This window comes from Hakea prostrata, chromosome 7, assembly GCF_041222555.1.
Source record: "Hakea prostrata isolate BN-2017 chromosome 7, UWA_Hpros_2, whole genome shotgun sequence".
In the NCBI taxonomy this organism is placed as follows: Eukaryota; Viridiplantae; Streptophyta; class Magnoliopsida; order Proteales; family Proteaceae; genus Hakea; species Hakea prostrata.
In genome coordinates this window covers 21,090,554-21,108,607 of record NC_142606.1, presented here as the reverse complement: position 1 = coordinate 21,108,607, position 18,054 = coordinate 21,090,554, and the positions used below count along the sequence as shown (strand labels likewise).

Here is an 18,054-nt window from a genome sequence, read left to right as displayed (position 1 = left end):
GTAGTGCCTGTTTTGAAAATTAAAAAAGATGAGTAGAAAAAGTATTTCTTCACCCATCTCTTAAAAATTAGACATTAAAGAAGGAATACCATTTAGAAGATATTAATAATTTCATACTAGATTTTGAACTTCCTTCATATACGAGGATAAATGGTGATCTTCCATCAGGTATAAATACCCGAAAGATGATGTAATATTTTGTGGACCTTTTAACAAGGTTTGCAAAGTGGAGAGGGTGCTGTGTAACTCATTGCAAAGTCAGTCATGATGCATAATGTTTACTGAGAATGAATCTGTACTGCTTACATTGTATTATACGAATAGATGCATGTATAATTTGAATTATGATACAAAAATGGAGTGGACAAAATTATACAAACGAATTATACTATCATAGGTTTAATTAGAACTTGATACCTCATTTTAGTTGTCCCCTTATTTTATTCCCAGAAGAATTTTAAGACAGAGATGCATAAGGGTTTTCAATGGCTAAACTGAAAGTGACACATCATTGTATTGTTATGAATGTGCCATTGTCATATACATTTTTCTGGTACACATGTAAAATATAAATATGAATTCAGTCCAACATGTAAATTGTCAACATTACCCAATTCGGAAGCATACTGTATTTCATGCCATAGGGGCAAAATGGTAAGATAAACAATATTGAACACCATGAAGGTACCCACAAGAAAATTTTGATATATACCATTTACACAGTGATATTCAAGGCAAGCCCATTCCGGTCAGGATTAATTTATTTTTCATTTTCCAAGTCATCCCAGATCAGAATCACCAGCCATCCTGGTATTGTATAAATCTGGATCAATTTCTTTGCGAGGTTCCTCCCATAGTTGCGATTCAATCCCCAACTTCCTTAGCTCCAGTAATCCTCGCTCAACTGAAAGCATCAACATGTTCATTGACACATATTACTTGACCATCTGAGATAAATCTTTTTAAGCTTCTCTGACTAACAGAGAAGAGCATGGGAGTGGAATTGGGGGGGATTAAATTATGGCCGCGGATTTCAACTTTGGTTGTTGCTTATTAGAAGAACAGGTTCGTCAAAAGGATTAAAGAAATTGATTGATCCTGATCCTGAACCTGGCCGATCCTGGTAAGCCATTGGCATTCAATTCTAGGAACAAACCATATTTTAACCATCTGATGCCAATTTTGGATATTCAACCTTTGAAGTTCCGCAAAAATGGCCATATTCTAGGGCTTGTTCCTTGTATTTAAGTTGAGCCACACAAGGAGGTTTTATAACATTGTATTAAGGAAGAATCATTACCATCAACTGCGTCATGTGGGGTGGGTGACCTAGCACTGCTGATGAGCCAAGATTGTAGACGCTCTTCTGCAATGTCCTGTTCCAACCCATGATTTTTTGCTCTCCTCCAGAAATACATAAGCCAAGCCTGCAACAACAGGGAAATCAAGGCTCATATATACAACATAGGGCCGACGATAGTCGCATCACCAACTTTTTGGCAAAATTGGATTGAAAGGGAATGAAAAAAATGCTAAACTATGTCCTGTTCCGAAGGGTATAAACTTAACCTCATTCCAGACAAGGGAGTACAGGAAATTCATACCACCGCATCACCAACTTTCTTTTTTTTGTGTGGGTTTTCTTGGGTCTAGTCTCAAGACTTGGACTTGGTTGTTGGGCATTAAATGCGCAGCGCCTGCTGCCTACAGTCGAAATTAAAATCTTGACTGAGATTTCGATCTCGACCATAGGCAGCATTGAAGTGGAACCACTAGTCTCAATTGGTTACACATAGCTCATAATGATTGTCTTCCTGGGTACAGGAGGAGAGTGACTTTTTTGTCAAGTGGGTATGCTTATTTATCCTATTAAATTCCATGCAAGCAAAGATCCTTGCTGGGAAAAGGTATAGAAATACAAGTTTTTATGGAACACGGTGCAAATACAATTGTGCCTTTCAAGTGTGGTCTACTTTTTTCCTCCTCCTCCTCCTTTTGGTAAAAGGGCTTCAAAGGGTTGGCTGAAGAGGGTGGAGAAAGTAGGTTGATAATCCTTCCCCTCACGAGTAAAACAAAGAATGCTTGATGTAACCTCATCTAAGCATAATAAAGATGACTAGTTTTGGGCTAATGGTGTTATACACTTATACCTGTTTGAAAGCCACATCTTGAGCTTCATCCTGGCTAAGTTCTGAAACCAAATACCATTCCAGGTTGACATTAATACCGGTAAAATAAAGGGAAGATATTATAAGAAACTAGATGCCACAGATATGTTTACCAAAAAAATAAATAAAAGAGATGCCACAGATGTCAGTTCACATGGATAGCTGCACTAACTTTTTAACAAGGAAAGCCAATTCTGAATGAACTATTACTCTCACATTTTCATCAAGCTTTCAATGACTTCTTATGCCAATGCCACTCAGTTGCAAAGTCGGGGCAAGAGAATGCTAGCCAGGTGTGTAGTGCCGATACAAGCACAGGCCCCGTGAGAATGCACACAGAAGCATCATTTTGGATGGATTTTTTTTGGTAGGGGCTGAATGGTCTTTTTGTGTGAACCAGATGACTGGTTAGCATTATCTTTACCCAGAAAAAAGAGATCACCACCAGGCTGCACGACACCTCGAAAATGCAAGGGATGTCCAATGGGGGTGGGATTTTTTATTTTTAGGGGTGCAGTGCAGTCAATTTGCCTTTCCTATTTCTAGGCACAAGCAACCCTGCCTTCTTGTTGCTCAATTAAATTGCCGAAAAAGGACTGTCATGTTGTGTGGCCCTATACCCACTTAGCATAGACGCTAAAGGGAGGAATGCATGCTTACATATTAATCCAATATGGCAGGCTCATGAAAGCCGGTGGTTTTTCACCTTCCTAGAGTCTAGGTCTCCAAAGGTTATGCAACCTAACAGTGATACCCCACCCAATAAATTAAGCATGGTTATGCCAATGCTCTCAATGGTATTGACAGTGATAGTCCACCCTATTAAAATATTTGGCTCCTCTCCTCGGAGGAAATCTCCCAATGAATGCCAAATAATTTACAAGATTCAGCCACATGTAATATTTTAATTCAATGACACTCATTGGATTTATCCGAGCCACTGGACTAAAATATGTTACATGGCTGAATCTTATAACTCATCATTAGTCACTCATTGGGGGTGACCCTCCAAGGAGAGGATCCAAACTCCCCTATAGATTAATAGGGTTGTATAATTCGCGTAGAAAGGATATGCATAACTTAGGCATTATATCTAGCATGGCGTCAAACAAAACTAATTGGAAGACAAGAATCCATGTAGCCGACCCCATTTAGTTGGGACAAGGCTTATTGTTATTGTTGTTGTTGTACAATTCGTATAGAAGCATGGCCTATTCCAGTGCTCTCTCTCTCTCTCTCTCTCTCTCTCAGACACACAAAGGAGAGAGAGATGTAGAAGTGGAGTAGACCATGCTCCCTGGCAGAGAATAAATTCCCAGAAGTTTGCAGCCCAGGAGGAGGTGTTCATCAGCATTCCCATGTGTCTGTCTAATTGAAATAAAAGGGTACAGATGTGTTTTTATTTAAGAGGAAGGAGATGGACTCAGTGGATGATGGTGTAGGACACACTCCCAGACAATTCTTTTCACTGAACTAAAATACATGTCAGATGAACTCTTTTAGGGCATAAGAGATATCTCGACATAGCTTGACCACTAATAGCCATCAAAGTTCAGCCATGGTACTCTGTCAGTTGAGCTAGGAGGCTGTCAGTAGTGCCTTGCTGCATAGGAGCATAATTTGGTAGCTCTTGTTTTGGATGAACTCTCTCTGGTTGCCAAGAGAAGGGGATATCTATGTCCATGGTGGTTGTTATGTCAAAGTTGTACTATGTTTGTTGTTACCAGAGTAGTTCTCTTAAAAAAAAAAAGTTTCAGTTCATTTGGAAAAGTAAGTAGACTTACCACATGCTTCTAGGAGGTTTTGTGTATCCACTGTGAGCTTCGAATCTTCTGCATTTGTAATGATGTCAACCACTAAGCATTCAAATAAGTTTTAAATGAACCAAGAACCAAAACAATTTTGAAACTGGTAAATTACAATTCATAGTACCATAACAATTGCAAAAAAATAATGACAAATTGAACTAGGAATAGTTAAACTTATTATTCCTAGGGCACCTTCTTGTTGTATGCAGATAGTGCCATAATATTGTAGCATATATAATCTAGATAAAAAAGTGACTGCATGCATTTCTAAAGAGTTGAAAATACTCAAAACTATTCCCTTTTTCCCATCTTCTCCCCACCTCAGGGTGCCTTTAGAATAAAATTTTAGATTCACATTTGCTTTCAGATTTTGTCTGATTTCCAAAGTTATGCTTAATTATATGAGCACAGGGACAATGCCAGATGAATGGAGGAGAAGCATCATGGTTCCAATTTACAAAAATAAAAGAGATATTCAAAGTTGTAATAACTATAGAGGCATTAAACTGATGAGTCATACTATGAAAGTATGGGAGAGAGTAATGAAATCTGTTCGAGACATTTAAGCACAATTATGGAGAACCAATTTGGGTTTATGCCGGGTAGATCTACAACGAAGGCTATTCACCTACTTAAGAGACTTATGGAAAGGTATAGAAAGTGTAGGAAGGACCTTCATATGGTATTTATTGACCTAGAAAAAGCTTATGATAGAGTTCCTAGAGCATTAGTTTGGCAAGTAGTAAAAAAAAGAAGTGTTGCAAGTAAATATGTAGACATAGTTAAGGATATGTATGATGGTTCAATGACAAGTGAAAGAACAGTGGGGGTACAAAGTAATGAATTCCCAATTAAAGTTGGATTACATCGAGGATCAACTTTCAGCCCATATTTTTTTGCACTTGTAATGGATGAATTAACCAAAGACATCAGAACGAGGTCCCTTGGTGTATGCTTTTTGTTGATGATATTGTGTTGATAGATGAGATTCAAGTGGAGACTAATACCAAGTTAGAATCATGGAGAACAACTTTAGAATCAAGAGGCTTTAAATTAAGTAGAACGAAAATAGAATATCTAGTTTGTAACTTTAGTCATGATTGGGTAAACGACGAGGTGGTGAAGCTTGGCGATAAGAAGATTCCTCAGAGTGATTCTTTTAGGTACCTAGGTTCAACCATAAATAAAAGAGGTGATATAAAGGATGATGTTTCCCAAAGAATTAAAATAGGGTGGATGAAGTGGAGAGGTGCGTTCGGTGTCTTCTGTGATCGACGCATTCCATTAAAGCTTAAAGGAAAATTTTATAGGACCGTCGTTCAACCAGCTATGATATACAGTGCAGAATGTTGGGCTGTTAAAAAGAATCATATAGATAAACTCAGTGTAGCAGAAATGAGAATGCTAAGATGCATGAGTGGCAAAACTAGGAAGGATAAGATAAGGAATGATCATATTAAAGTTGGTCTAGGAGTTGCTCCCATAAGTGATAAGCTTCAGGAAAGTCGTTTGAGGTGGCATGACCATGTTCAACGAAGACCTATAAATGCCCCTGTATGGAGAAGTGACATAATTCAGATTAAAGGAATTAGAAGAGCTAGGGGTAGACCTAAGATAACCTTAAGAGAAGTGGTGAGAAAGGATATGCATAGTTTAGGCCTTGTATGCATAGTCTCAAACAGAACTGATTGGAAGGCAAGAATCCATGTAGCCGACCCCATTTAGTTGGGACAAAGTTTATTGTTGTTGTTGTTGTATGATACTTTTGAGAAATTCTTTTTATGTTGAAATGATAATCCATTTATGGAAAAAAAGTGGTAGAAAATATACAACTACAGCGTCTAATTTGAAGGCAAAACTTTATGATAAATCCCGAGTAGAGTATTAGATGAATTTAATTATGACATTGGAGCAAACAAGAAACATCTAAAATGGCATGGCCATGTTCAGCAGAGGCCATTAAATGCTCTCTTGTGGTAGAGTAATTTAATTTGGAATGAAGAAATTAAAGGAGCTAAAGGCGACCTAAGATAACCTTAGGAGAAATGGTGAGGAAAACTATGAATGGCATAGGGTTTCTATCCAGTACGTCCTCAAATAGGTTTGATTGGAAGGCAAGAAACCATGTGGCCATCCCCATTTAGTTGGGATAAGACTTGTGTTATCGTTGAAACATTTTGTAGGTTTTAGAGTCAGGTTAATGTTTTGAAATAAAATAATAATAATAATAATAATATATATATATATAAAAATAATATATATATATATTATTTTGGGCATAACTTATGGGGAAATTAATTCAGTATATCTATTTCCCAATAATGTTTCCTCATAACATCCAGTCAACTGTTTTTCTGTTCATGGTATTTCCTACTAGTTCTTCAAATAAATTTTTGTTACCATGGTGATTGTTAATATTATAAAAGCCACTGAAAAAGTAGGTGTCTTTGACTGCAAAATTCTGAAGATTTGGTCCATGTCAACCCACGAAACATACCTCCATAGAGGAACAAAAAATAAGCATGGAAGATCCCCTATTAACAATAGATGGCAACAAATCAGTACAAAAGAAGCCATCACAAACACTTCAAACACTTCTTCATATGCGACAAGAATGAGTTTCAAATCTAAGGCTTCTCAAACTACTGTTATAAATACTTTAAAAGGTAAAATCATAAGCTGGAAGTTGTTCTTGGTTATCTGCCAAAACTACGTAACAAAGAATATTGGAGACTAAGAAGAAAATCGATAGATATCACACGATTCACACCTGACACTTGTCGATGTTTAGCCATTGCAAGCACTACAGCATCTTCTACCTTCAAAGAAAAGAAAAGAAAAGAAAGGTAACTGTTGGATCCAGGAAGTATATAGTCATGCAAGCAGAAGGACTATGTACGAATTATTATGTCTATTGATGCATGTATATCACTATGCAAGGCATATCATGAATTGAAGTAATCCTTATATTATTGGAAATTAATCTTCCATCCATTCCAACAGGCCTTCATGGACAATCAACAATGCCAGCATTATCCCCATTTTGTAGGTTGGGAAAATACTCTAAATGATAGACTCCAGACTGAAAAATACCTTGACAAAATATATTGACCTCCACTTAGAGTTAAATATTTAAATAAAATTTACCATTAGCTGCATACACAGTTACAAAGGCCAGTAACCCCGATGCTTTAAATTTTCAAAAGCCTTATCTATGACTGCAACCTTTCATATTGAGGCGGGAATAAGATTGGAGAGAGAAAAACGATTCCTGTAAGAAATCCCATCTAATCATGAGAAAAAAAAATTACGAGTTGAGTTTATAGTGGTGGGAAGAATAAAGAATACAGAAGGAAAGAGAAGACAAAGTGGGAAAAAGGTCAAATCTGAGAAGAATCAGAGTTGCAGCAAGGTAACAGGGACAAGAAGACTTATACGGGGGAAGAGAGAGGGTTAAGCATGACAGACATGCTTTAGCTTTTCATTTTTCTATTGTCTCCAATAAACAGTTATTACATGAGTATCTTTACAAGAGAAAAGAAAAATAAATAAATAAATTAGCATATATCAATCCAATGACTAGAGAGAATAGATTCATGGTGAAGGTTTCCCATTAGTGTGAGCATTTTAAAGTAAAATAAACTACTTGACCGGAAGGGAGAAAAGGATGAGCGAAATTTAGTTCACCCTTATGTCTTCATAAAATGTAGTTGCTTTAATTTCCCTCTGCAAACTGGTATACAGATGATCAACATTCCCATACTGTCCTATGAAACTCACAGATAATTCTCTGGGTTACTCCACATGCATTTGCACTAATACCACAATGTTAATACCACAATGTTCATTTTACTGAGTTGTGGGATCAAATTCAACAAAAGGATGGCAAATTGTGAAGCAATAAACAAAAATGAATGTCGAGAGAACAAAGGACACTAAATACCAAAAATGAAACAAACCTTTAATGAAGATAGCTCCCGCATTCCTTTTTCGACTAAAAGCATGCTCTCAATCTTTGCCTCCGCAGGTAGTTGATTCAAGTCAAGTGAAGCTTTATCCCTTTCCTCTACATCAGTTTTCTCCACAAAGTAAAAAATGTATTGTATTTTTCTTTAGGCGAGTAAAGAATTTATTGTATTCTACACATTCTAAAACAAGATACCAAGACTGTGCTTGCATTTTTTTTCCTTCAAAAAAACAAGAAACTACCAGTTTAAAATTTCTATTGTGTATATCTTAACCCTATTCAACTCTTTCCTTTTTTTTTTTTTTTTTTTTTTTTTTTTTTGGGGGGGGGGGGGGGGGGGGTGGGGAGGGGGTTGGTATATATATATATATATATATATTGGTGTGAAAAAACTCCTATTAAAAAACACATTAAAACAACATTGTTCAATATGAAGAAAGAAGTTTAGACCACACACAGTAGTTCTACCTATAGAAAAGACCATGAAAGAGGCGATCAGAATGCTCTTCTTTTTTTACTTTTTTTGTGTGTGGGGGGGGGGTCGGGGGAAGTGGAATCTCACATATCTGGTACTAACTGAAATCTAACCTACTGACTTCTCCTCTTTAGCTTTCTGGCCCATAGATAAAACAACTTCAAGAGGACGGGGTGCCAAGGATGACCAATACTCATACTTTGATGCAGCAATTTCAAGATGAATACCTACAAAAGAATATAGCTGTGATCACTGTGCATCACAAACTTAGTGTAGGGAAGATAATAGTCTGATATATAAATATGAAAAGTCAGAAAAGTAAGGCAATCAGCTTTAGCATGTGTTTTATGAGTTATCTGAACATTGTTAGAAATCAAGCTTTAAACAACCAAAACAATGTTTGAACTTGAGAAAAGAAAAGAGAGAACGAACCACAAAAGAAGCCTGCAATTCTAGCTAAAGTAAAACTAGAACTGCAAGCCTCCTTTGTTTATAGAATTCAAGTGCTTAGCATACAACTTCAGAGACAAGAAACTGGCTCTCTAAAAAAATAAAAAATAAAGAATACAACTCATGGACAGAATTTTCTATTATTCTAACACCTAAAATCTGTCCAAAATAGCAAGTACAGAAAAAGGAAAGTTCTGAAATTAGTAACTAGCAGAAAATAGAAACTATGCTTTCTAAAAACTCCCAAAACTTGTGTAGCAAGATTCCTATGCTAGAAATAGAAAGTAAAGTAGCATATCTAAAAAAGGAAGCAAACATCAAGGCATAATACCATTCACGTTACGGTTCACGTGAACAGTAAAACAGCCTATTACTTCAACACTCCCCCTCAAGCTGGAGCATACAAGTCTCCCATGCCCAGCTTGCAACAAATAGACTGGAAACTGGGTTGAAATAGAGATTTAGTGAAGAGATCAGCGAGCTGGTCAGTAGAGCTAACAAAGGGAGTCTCTATAGGCTTTTTTTTTTTACTGAGTCACGCACAAAATGATAGTCAACCTCAATATGCTTCGTCCTCTCATGGAACACTAGATTACTAGAAATATAAGTGGCAGCCTGATTGTCACAAAACATTTTCATAGGAGTAGAAACTGCAAACCCCATCTCTTCTAATAAGGAACAAAACCACATTAATTCAACAACAGTGTGGGCCATGACCCTATACTCAACTTCAGCACTAAACCGGACAATAATGGATTGCTTCTTACTCCTCCAAGTCACAAGATTTCCATCAAGGAAGGTACAATAACCTGTAGTAGACCGGTGATCAGTGACGGATCCAACCCAATCGGCATCAAAAAAGGCAACTAAGTCCATACTTTGATGTGGTCAATACATGAGCCCTTTCCCGGGCACACTCTTGAAATATCGAAGAACTCACATTGCTGCATCCCAATGAGCCTTCTTAGGAGACTGCATAAACTGACTTAATATACCAACAAAATAAGAAATATCAGGACGAGTAACAGTAAGATAAATAAGTTTCCCAATAAGACTCCTGTAACGATGGACATCATCCAACAAATCACCATCATCTTGTCCTAACTTTAAGTGAGGTTCCATGGGAATGTTGCTAGGCTTAGAAGCAAGCATGCTAGTCTCAGTCAAAAGATCTAAGACATATTTTCTTTGTGACAAACTAACTCCTTATTTAGTGCAATCTACCCTAATCCCCAAGAAATATTGTAGATCACCCAAGTCTTTGGTTTGGAAACACTTTTGTAGGTGTGCCTTGACTATATGAATGGCTTCAACGTTATTGCCTAAAAGAATAATATCATCAACATAAACTGCCATAATGACAACACAACCACTCTGTCATCTAACAAAGATAGAGTGATTAGAATAACATTGTACAAATCCAAAGGACTCCCCAGTCCTGCTAAATTTCTCAAACCAAGCTCGTGGAGACTATTTAAGGCCTTAAATTGCTTTATGAAGTTTGCAAACACGAACATTGTCCTCCCCCTGAGCAACATACCCTGGAGGTTTCTCCATATAAACTTCTTCACGAGATCATCATATAAGAAGGCATTTTTTTATGTCAAGCTGAAATAAAGGCTAGTTATAATTCATAGCTAAAGAAATCAAAACACAAACATAATTAAGTCTAGCCATATGAGAAAAAGTTTCAAAATAGTCACACCATATGTTTAAGTATAACCCTTAGCCACCAAGCGGGCCTTTAACCTTTCAACCGTACCATCAGAATGATATTTAACAATATACACCCACCGATAACAGGCCACATCTTTTCCAAGAGGTAGGTCTGCCCAGGACCATGTATTACGAGACTGTAAAGCATCCATTTCCACATCCATGGCAGCCTTCCAGCTAGGGTCTTTAAGGGCTTTGGTATGATGGGTTGGAATATGAATAGTAGTAGAGAAAGTGCAAGGCAGCGAATGTGAGGAGGTAGATGAGAAATAGATACAAAATTGGAAACATGGTAAGCAATGTCAAAGCGTAAAGTACAAGTACGAGTACCTTTCCTCCAACCAATTGGTAGAAGTCGGCATAGGATCTCCTCTAGAAGAATCTGCTAGTGGAGAGGATGAAGTGGGAACATCTATAGAACCAGCTTTAGTCTCAACTAGGGGAGAATCACTACTATTTACAGGAGGAGCAGTACTATTCACAATGCGCTCTGCCAACTTACATCTCCGTTGATAAACCTGTAGAGGGACATTCTAGTGGAAGGGACCATAGAAGGAATAGAAGGAATAAGGGAAGCAGCATCTAAAACACGATTTTCAACAGATATAGATGGACTAGGGTAATAAGGTGTATCTTCAAAAAAAACCCACTTACAAATTCTTTAAGATAAACATAACAACGAAAGCCTTTTTGAGTACGTGAGTACCCAAGAAAAATACATTTGACTGAACAGGGGGAAAGTTTATCTAAAGGATGTGGTATATGAACAAAACAAACACAACCAAAAATTTTCATGAAACTAAGAATAGTTCCCTATTTGGAAAACAAATGAAAAAAGAGATTTTTCAAAAAGTAAAGTCAGGAATTCGGTTAATTAAATGACCAGCAATCAAAACAAAATCACACCAATAATTCTTAGGAACATTCATTTAAATTAGAAGAGCTTGTGCAACCTCCAAGAGGTGGCAATTTTTGCATGCAGCTACTCCATTTTGTTGGGAATGCAACTGATTTGATGAATCATTCCAAGGGAATCACAGAGGGTAGATATATCATGTTGTATATATTCAAAAGCATTATCAGACCGAAAATTTTCAATAGGAAGAGAATATTGAGTCCGAATTTCATGAATAAAATTTTTAAATGTAGTTAAGAATTATGTTTGATCCTTTAAAAGATACAACCATATAAGACGAGAAAAATGTCCACAAAAGTGACAAAATATCAAAAACCATGTCTTAAGGACCCCAAACATCGGAATGAACAAGAGAAAAACAAAGACTCACTATGAGGGACCGAGCGTGGAGAATAGTTGGCACGATGATGCTTCCCTAACTCACACGCTTCACAATTTAATCTAGATACTGACTTAAAAGAAGGAAATAAAAGCTTTAGTCTAACTAAAGACAAATGGCCTAAATAACAATGCCACTGGAGAGCATCTACACCATTGTCAGAGAGAGCCGCAACAGGGGCAGCATAGTCCAAATAGTAAAGTCCATTCCTTTCACACCCTCCACCAATCGTCTTCCTCTTGTGAATGTCCTAGAAAACACAAAATGTGGGAGTGAAGGTCACAGAGCAGTTTAATGCTTTAGTTAACCGATTAACAGATAACAAATTAAGCTGAAAGTTTGCAACATAAAGGACAGATGACAAAGTAAGAGAAGTTGTAGGAGAAACACTTCCAAAGCCTAAAATAGGTGTGGAAGTCCCATTAGCAATAACAACGGAATTATTTGTAGTAGATTTAGAAAAAGAGTTAAAAGCGATGACTTACTAGTCATGTGAGAAGAGGCCCCTAAGTCAATGATCGAAGGGGTAGGAGTAGAAGTGAGAAGTTATGTGTTACCTGTATAAGAAAGTGTTGATGCAGAAGTACCAGTGGATGTAGAAGCATCGTTCTCAATATTTTGCAATTAGCGAGGGATTTGGCTAACATCATCTCTTAGAGTTCAGACAAGTCTCCTAAAGAAAATACACAACCACTATCGTTGTTTGTTACAGTATCAGTACCACCATCGAAAACGGCATGATTGGCAACTTGCTTTACTCACTCTGGCTTTCCATATTTGGCCCAACAAGCTTCCACTAAGTGCCCTGTTTTACCGCAATGAGTACACAGCCGTGATGTCTTAAAAGAGGATTGAATATCACGACCTCCAAAAGATCTACTAATTCCTCCACGACCACGTCCCCTTCCGCGAAAGGTAGTTAAGGCTGAATTTTCTCCTTTAAAACTTTTTTTCTAGAGAACTTCCTTCCAATTTGATAAAGCAATTTGAACGTTGACATGATCTCCTTGAGGTCCTTTAGATTCAACCGTACTCATGGTTGAGTCACTTGTAATTGAAGACATTAACTAAAGTAGATATCACTTAAATCAGCCTTCCAGAACTAGAAGTAGAATGTAAAAAAAAACTCTGCAAACCTTAGGTCCAAATAGAGGAAAGAGGATTTCAGGATGCCAAAAAAAAGAAGTAATGCATGTAGGAAGCAAATCTGGATTTAATCCAAGTTCCGGAATGTGTAAAGGAAGGTGATAAGTAGGACGATCAGTTCATATAAAAAACATGATCTAACAGCACATTAGATACAGCATTAGGTGGCTGCACAGCAAAGAAAACTGAGAAAGAGAATTAAAAAAATTAAAAAAAAAAAGAAAAAGAAAAAAGAGAGAGAGAGTGAGAGAGAGAGAGAACACTGAGAACAACACTATTTTGATTAAAAAAAGATCTGATACCATGTTAGAAAGTGAGCTTTAAACAGCCAAAACGGTGTTTGAACTTGAGAAAAGAAAAGAGAGAAGAAAGAACCACAAAAGAAGCTTGCGATTCTAGCTAAAGCAAAACTAGAAGTGCAAGCTTCATTTATTTATAGAATTCAAGTGCTTAGCATACAACTTGAGAGGCAAGAACTTGCCCTCTAAAAAAGAAATAAGAATACAACTCATGGACAAAATTTTCTAGTATTCTAACTCCTAAAATTTGTCCAAAATAGAAAGTATAGAAAAAGGAAATTTCTAAAATTAGTAATTAGCAGAAAATAGAAAGTATGCTTTCTAAAAACTCCCAAAACTTGTGTAGCAAGATTCCTACACTAGAAATAGAAAGTAGAGTAGCATGTCTAAAAAAAGGAAGCAAGCATCAAGGCATAATACTGTTCATGTGAACAGTAAAACAGCCCATTACCTTCAAGGCTTCAACACAAGTAATTTTGTTGGAAACGTTGGTCATAACCAATAAAATGCTTAAAGTGTTCCTATTGCCTGAGAAAGTGATCTTGTCAATATCAGGATAAATTATATTTCCCTCACATTCTGCTATAACCCCGAATCTAAAGCTGCTTGGTGTTCCAACCAAATTCCAACATTCACTTCTCAATCAAGAAAGTGGAACTGCTTAACATTGCACATTCCAACTCAATAAAGCCCAATTCACATCATTATGCTCTATAATAGGAACAAGGGAAGCCCCAATAGAAAAGTATTAGAAGGGAAAAATGCTTCGAAGATGAACCTTTTCCCATGCAATATATATATATATATAAGAATAGGTAACCTACCTAGCAGTTATTCTAGGTAATAAGGAGCAGCTCTCCAATAATAAATAAATGAATAAGAATAGGACACATGCAATGGTTGGGCAGATTACGCAATTCAATTATGCAACTCAGATATGGGGAAAGGGGAGAGCAAGGAGAGGCAAGGAAGAACAATATTGGCATTTGGTATTGATGCGTCCAAAAACTGTTTAGTCTTCCAAATCCATGCAAAACAGACGTCAGACATGGGCCGACCGCACGATCGGGGTAGCCACCTCCAAAGGTTTAGTCAGTAGTTGGAACACCAAAGAGCTCTGGCTTTAATTGAATGAATTAATGGAGGGAAACAATTCAAATACTTCTATTGTGAGCGAATCTTTGGTTTATATAGGGTACCTTTTGCTCGCCGGTCTTTCCCCCCCTTTGTTGGTCGTTGTCTGATCGTAGGGTTTTGTCCTCATCCTTTGGAGTCGGTTATGGTTTCCTCTTAACACACGTTTCTTCATACAATCGTTGGTTTCCTTTGTGCTTACGGTACTTACTGGTTCAACCCTCAAACCGGTCCCGACCGATATCCTTAACCCGACTGTGGTCAAACCCGGTTTGACGTTATTTTTTCCTTATCATGAGCCCCCCAGGCCAAGCGATCGGGATTAAATGACCGATGGCTTGGTTTGCTTTTTATCTACCACGATAGTCGAATATGGTAGACAAAAAGCGAACTGTCCTCTCGATCTCCCAAGGTCGCATTTATGGCTCCTGTTTGCGCAACGGTAATTTCATCGAGCCGCAAGCGCCTCTCATAACCTATGCCGCACACACCAAGTGGCCTTTAGCAGCCATAATCATTATTGTTCTCACGCTTGAACCGTCAATGATCCTCAGTCGTTGATTGGAATTGATCTCGTTCGTTGGATCAAACTTCAAAACGTCGCTCGAACTTGATCGTTTATCTAGATGCATCTTGTCCGTACACTATCCAACCTTTAGTTTATTTAAACCCCTTCAAACCTCAACTTCAACTTTTACTTCTCCATTTGCAAACTCGTCTGCCTTTGAAGATTTTTCAGCATTTAGCTCTATGATTCCAAGCTTTCAATTTTCAAGCTTCAAATCCTTTCCAGAAAAAATAACAAGTTTTTCAATCTTTTCTTCACTATTATTCTTAATTCTCTTCTTTCTTTTCTTTTTTTGGGTTCAAGATCTCCACTCTTAGAGTTTTAGTTTCTTCTTCTAGTAAAAGTCAGTAGAAATCCCTTCTTTTCTTTCCAATGGGGCAATGGAAAAACATTTGACAATGAATCTGCTGATTATGCCATTGGGAGGGAAGATTCCGGCAATTAACCTACCCCTTCTGTTTCAATGGAACTATCAGGTGATAGAGGTGAGAGGATAACTGACATTGGTTAGCCTCCATCTGCCCCAACCCAAACCCAAAGGAACAAATTGGGAACAAGATGGTAAGCAGGAAAATTGCTTCTCCTTCAACTTCTCGAAAGCAACAAGACCCTAAACTGCCTATTGTAGGAAGTTCCTGATTGTCTAGGAGGCCTGCCAGGGTCCTAGCTTCTTTATTTCTCATCTTAATGATGATGAACTTGCCTCAGCTTCAGACTACTATTCCATGCCCTTTTCTTACCTCCTTCGGGTTCCCAATCCAAATGAGAAGGTTAATTCTAACCCTCCCAAGGAGTTTTCTATTTCCTTGATACCCTAAAGAGTGGTGTCAGATTCCCCTTCTTCTCTCCCCTATTTTGAGAAATTTTGAATCATTGGGAAATTTGCCCTGGGATGCTTCTCCCGAACAGTTAGCATCATATCGTCGGCTTCCTCAAGCTCTGCTTCAAACTTGAAATCCACCCTTCTCTTCCACTCTTTTCTCATTTTTATTACATCAGCAAATCCAACCCTCCAGGTTGGATTTTTCTTTCTAAGTGCCCCAAAACTGAATTGGGGTGGTCGGGTGGTATCCTAGCCGAGGGTACTTGCCCTTCCAATCACAAGGGGTGGCGTCATCGGCATTTCTTCTGCCGAGTGCCCCCATCTGAACTTAGCTTCCCGATAGCCTGAAATCAACTTCATTCCTATACCCAAGTGAATCGTGCTTTGTCATTGTCTCCCGACGAAGAAAGCGTCGTCAAGAAGATAAAATCCATCATGGCGTGTTAAGAGATCCATAGTTTGGCAATGGAGTACGATGTTGTTCTCCAGATATGGGGTTTAGCCCCCGGTGAGCTCCCGAACCTACTATAGTTTTTTGTCTTGTCCTTTGTCTTGTATTGTACGCTTTACTGACTTCTTTTCCTTCTTCTTACAGTGCCTCTGAGATATAACCTAAAGGCCATCAAAGCCATGGCTTCCAAGGGGTTGGAAGCCACCGAAGATAGAACCCTGACGGTCAAACAAAAAGAGCCCAAAACTATTGTTACCCCACTCCCGAAGGCTCCCACCCAACCCCCTTTCAAGCTGCTGCACAATGCTACCGAATGGGGGAAGGCTCCAATAGTCGTAGGGGAGTCTACCCAAGATGAGGTAGTACTGACGAAGCGAAGGCACAACCTCCAAGATGACGCAGCTTCAAAGAAAGCCAGGCAGATGGGGAATGTATAAATTCCCTGATGGCAGCTAACGGAGAACGATCGTGTTTCATTGAATACTGATCGGGCGTTGGAGTGGGGAACCTTCGCCCAAATGCCTGCCGAGAGCAATATACTTGGCGTTGCCACTGAAGAGGAGTTAGTCAACTCCTTGGTCAAGTAAGTTCTTCAACTCATATTGTTGTAGAAAATTGTCACAAGTGTCTAAAGTTTTTTCTTCTCGAACGCTAATTCTTTCTTCTTTTTGCAGGTGCTTGCCGATAGCTTCCACAAGCAGATGAAATCTATTCTTCTAATCAATCGCCTCAGTGTCCAAACAAGGCGTCAGGAGGAGGAGGTGAAGGCAAAGGGAGCCAAAATATTTAATGCCTCCATGGTTGTCATATATATATATATATATATATAGCCTAGGCCCCTAGGCCCATTTTTGGTTCAAGGAAAATTGGAGTCGCCTAGGCAACGGCGTGACGCCTTATGGCCTTGCTTGGTGTCTCCTTGGTTTTCGTTGCCCTCTATCACCTTGCATTGCCTTGTCACCTTGACAACCATGAATGCCTCTAATATTCCAAATAAAGTTGCTAATTATAAGAGAGATGAAGGGGAACACTAGGGTGTCTCTTCTACGAGGAGGCAAGGTGGGTTTTCTGGGGGGGGGGAGGAGGGGAAGAAGGGAGTTGGGAATTAAGAGGATTAGAAGAGGGGGAGTAAAGAGGATGGAGAGGGAAAAGGTAAGATAGGAGCTGACCAATAGCCATTACTAAAGCAATTAGTACTTTTGCCATTAAAAGATATTTTGGGCTAGTAGGTAATCTAAAAAACCCTGTCAATTCCGCAACAAAACCACTCATTCCCGACAATGCAAGAGAAGCCATCGAGAAGCTATTGGCGGATCTATTCACTCTATCAATCATTGAGCCGGGGGGAATCGGAGGGGTGTGAGGGATAAGAGAAGGGGTTAGGATGGGGGAGGAGAGTGGATTTGGTGATGTGGGCAAATAAGGTTATGTTGATGGGTAATGAAAGTCAACCTAGAGGGGGGGGGCAAGTTGATACCAATGATACGAGCTTGTACATGCTAATAATCAATATTTGGGAAATTAAAGTATGCAAATAAAGTAAGTAAACAAACCACAGGATTTGTAATGGTTCGATTCAACTAAATCGATGCCCACTCCTTTCTAGCACCTCTAGCAAGATTTCACTAGTATGTGCACTTTCAATATGATTGGTGGGGATGGCACCTTTTTACAAAATCGGGACTGCAGGGCAAGAGAACTTAATTGAATCCTTGATTCTGGCAAGAGCACTAATCCTTAATTCCGAGCAAGAG

The 18,054-nt window shown here is 38.4% G+C and overlaps 1 protein-coding gene across 2 annotated transcripts in view; it reads right to left on the bottom strand.

Moving 5' to 3' along the window:
- Positions 1–480: 480 nt before the first annotated feature.
- Positions 481–18,054, bottom strand: part of LOC149010476 (coiled-coil domain-containing protein SCD2-like) — a 53,525-nt gene continuing 35,951 nt past the window's right edge. For both annotated transcript variants that reach the window (XM_089161082.1, XM_089161083.1), the window contains exons 11-17: positions 8,532–8,645; positions 7,936–8,042; positions 6,747–6,795; positions 3,953–4,000; positions 2,151–2,191; positions 1,301–1,427; positions 481–904 (exon numbers count right to left, since the gene is read on the bottom strand). In XM_089161082.1, the coding sequence (XP_089017208.1) occupies positions 780–904; positions 1,301–1,427; positions 2,151–2,191; positions 3,953–4,000; positions 6,747–6,795; positions 7,936–8,042; positions 8,532–8,645 (611 nt within the window). In that variant the 3' untranslated portion in view covers positions 481–779. The remainder of the gene's footprint in view (positions 905–1,300; positions 1,428–2,150; positions 2,192–3,952; positions 4,001–6,746; positions 6,796–7,935; positions 8,043–8,531; positions 8,646–18,054) is intronic.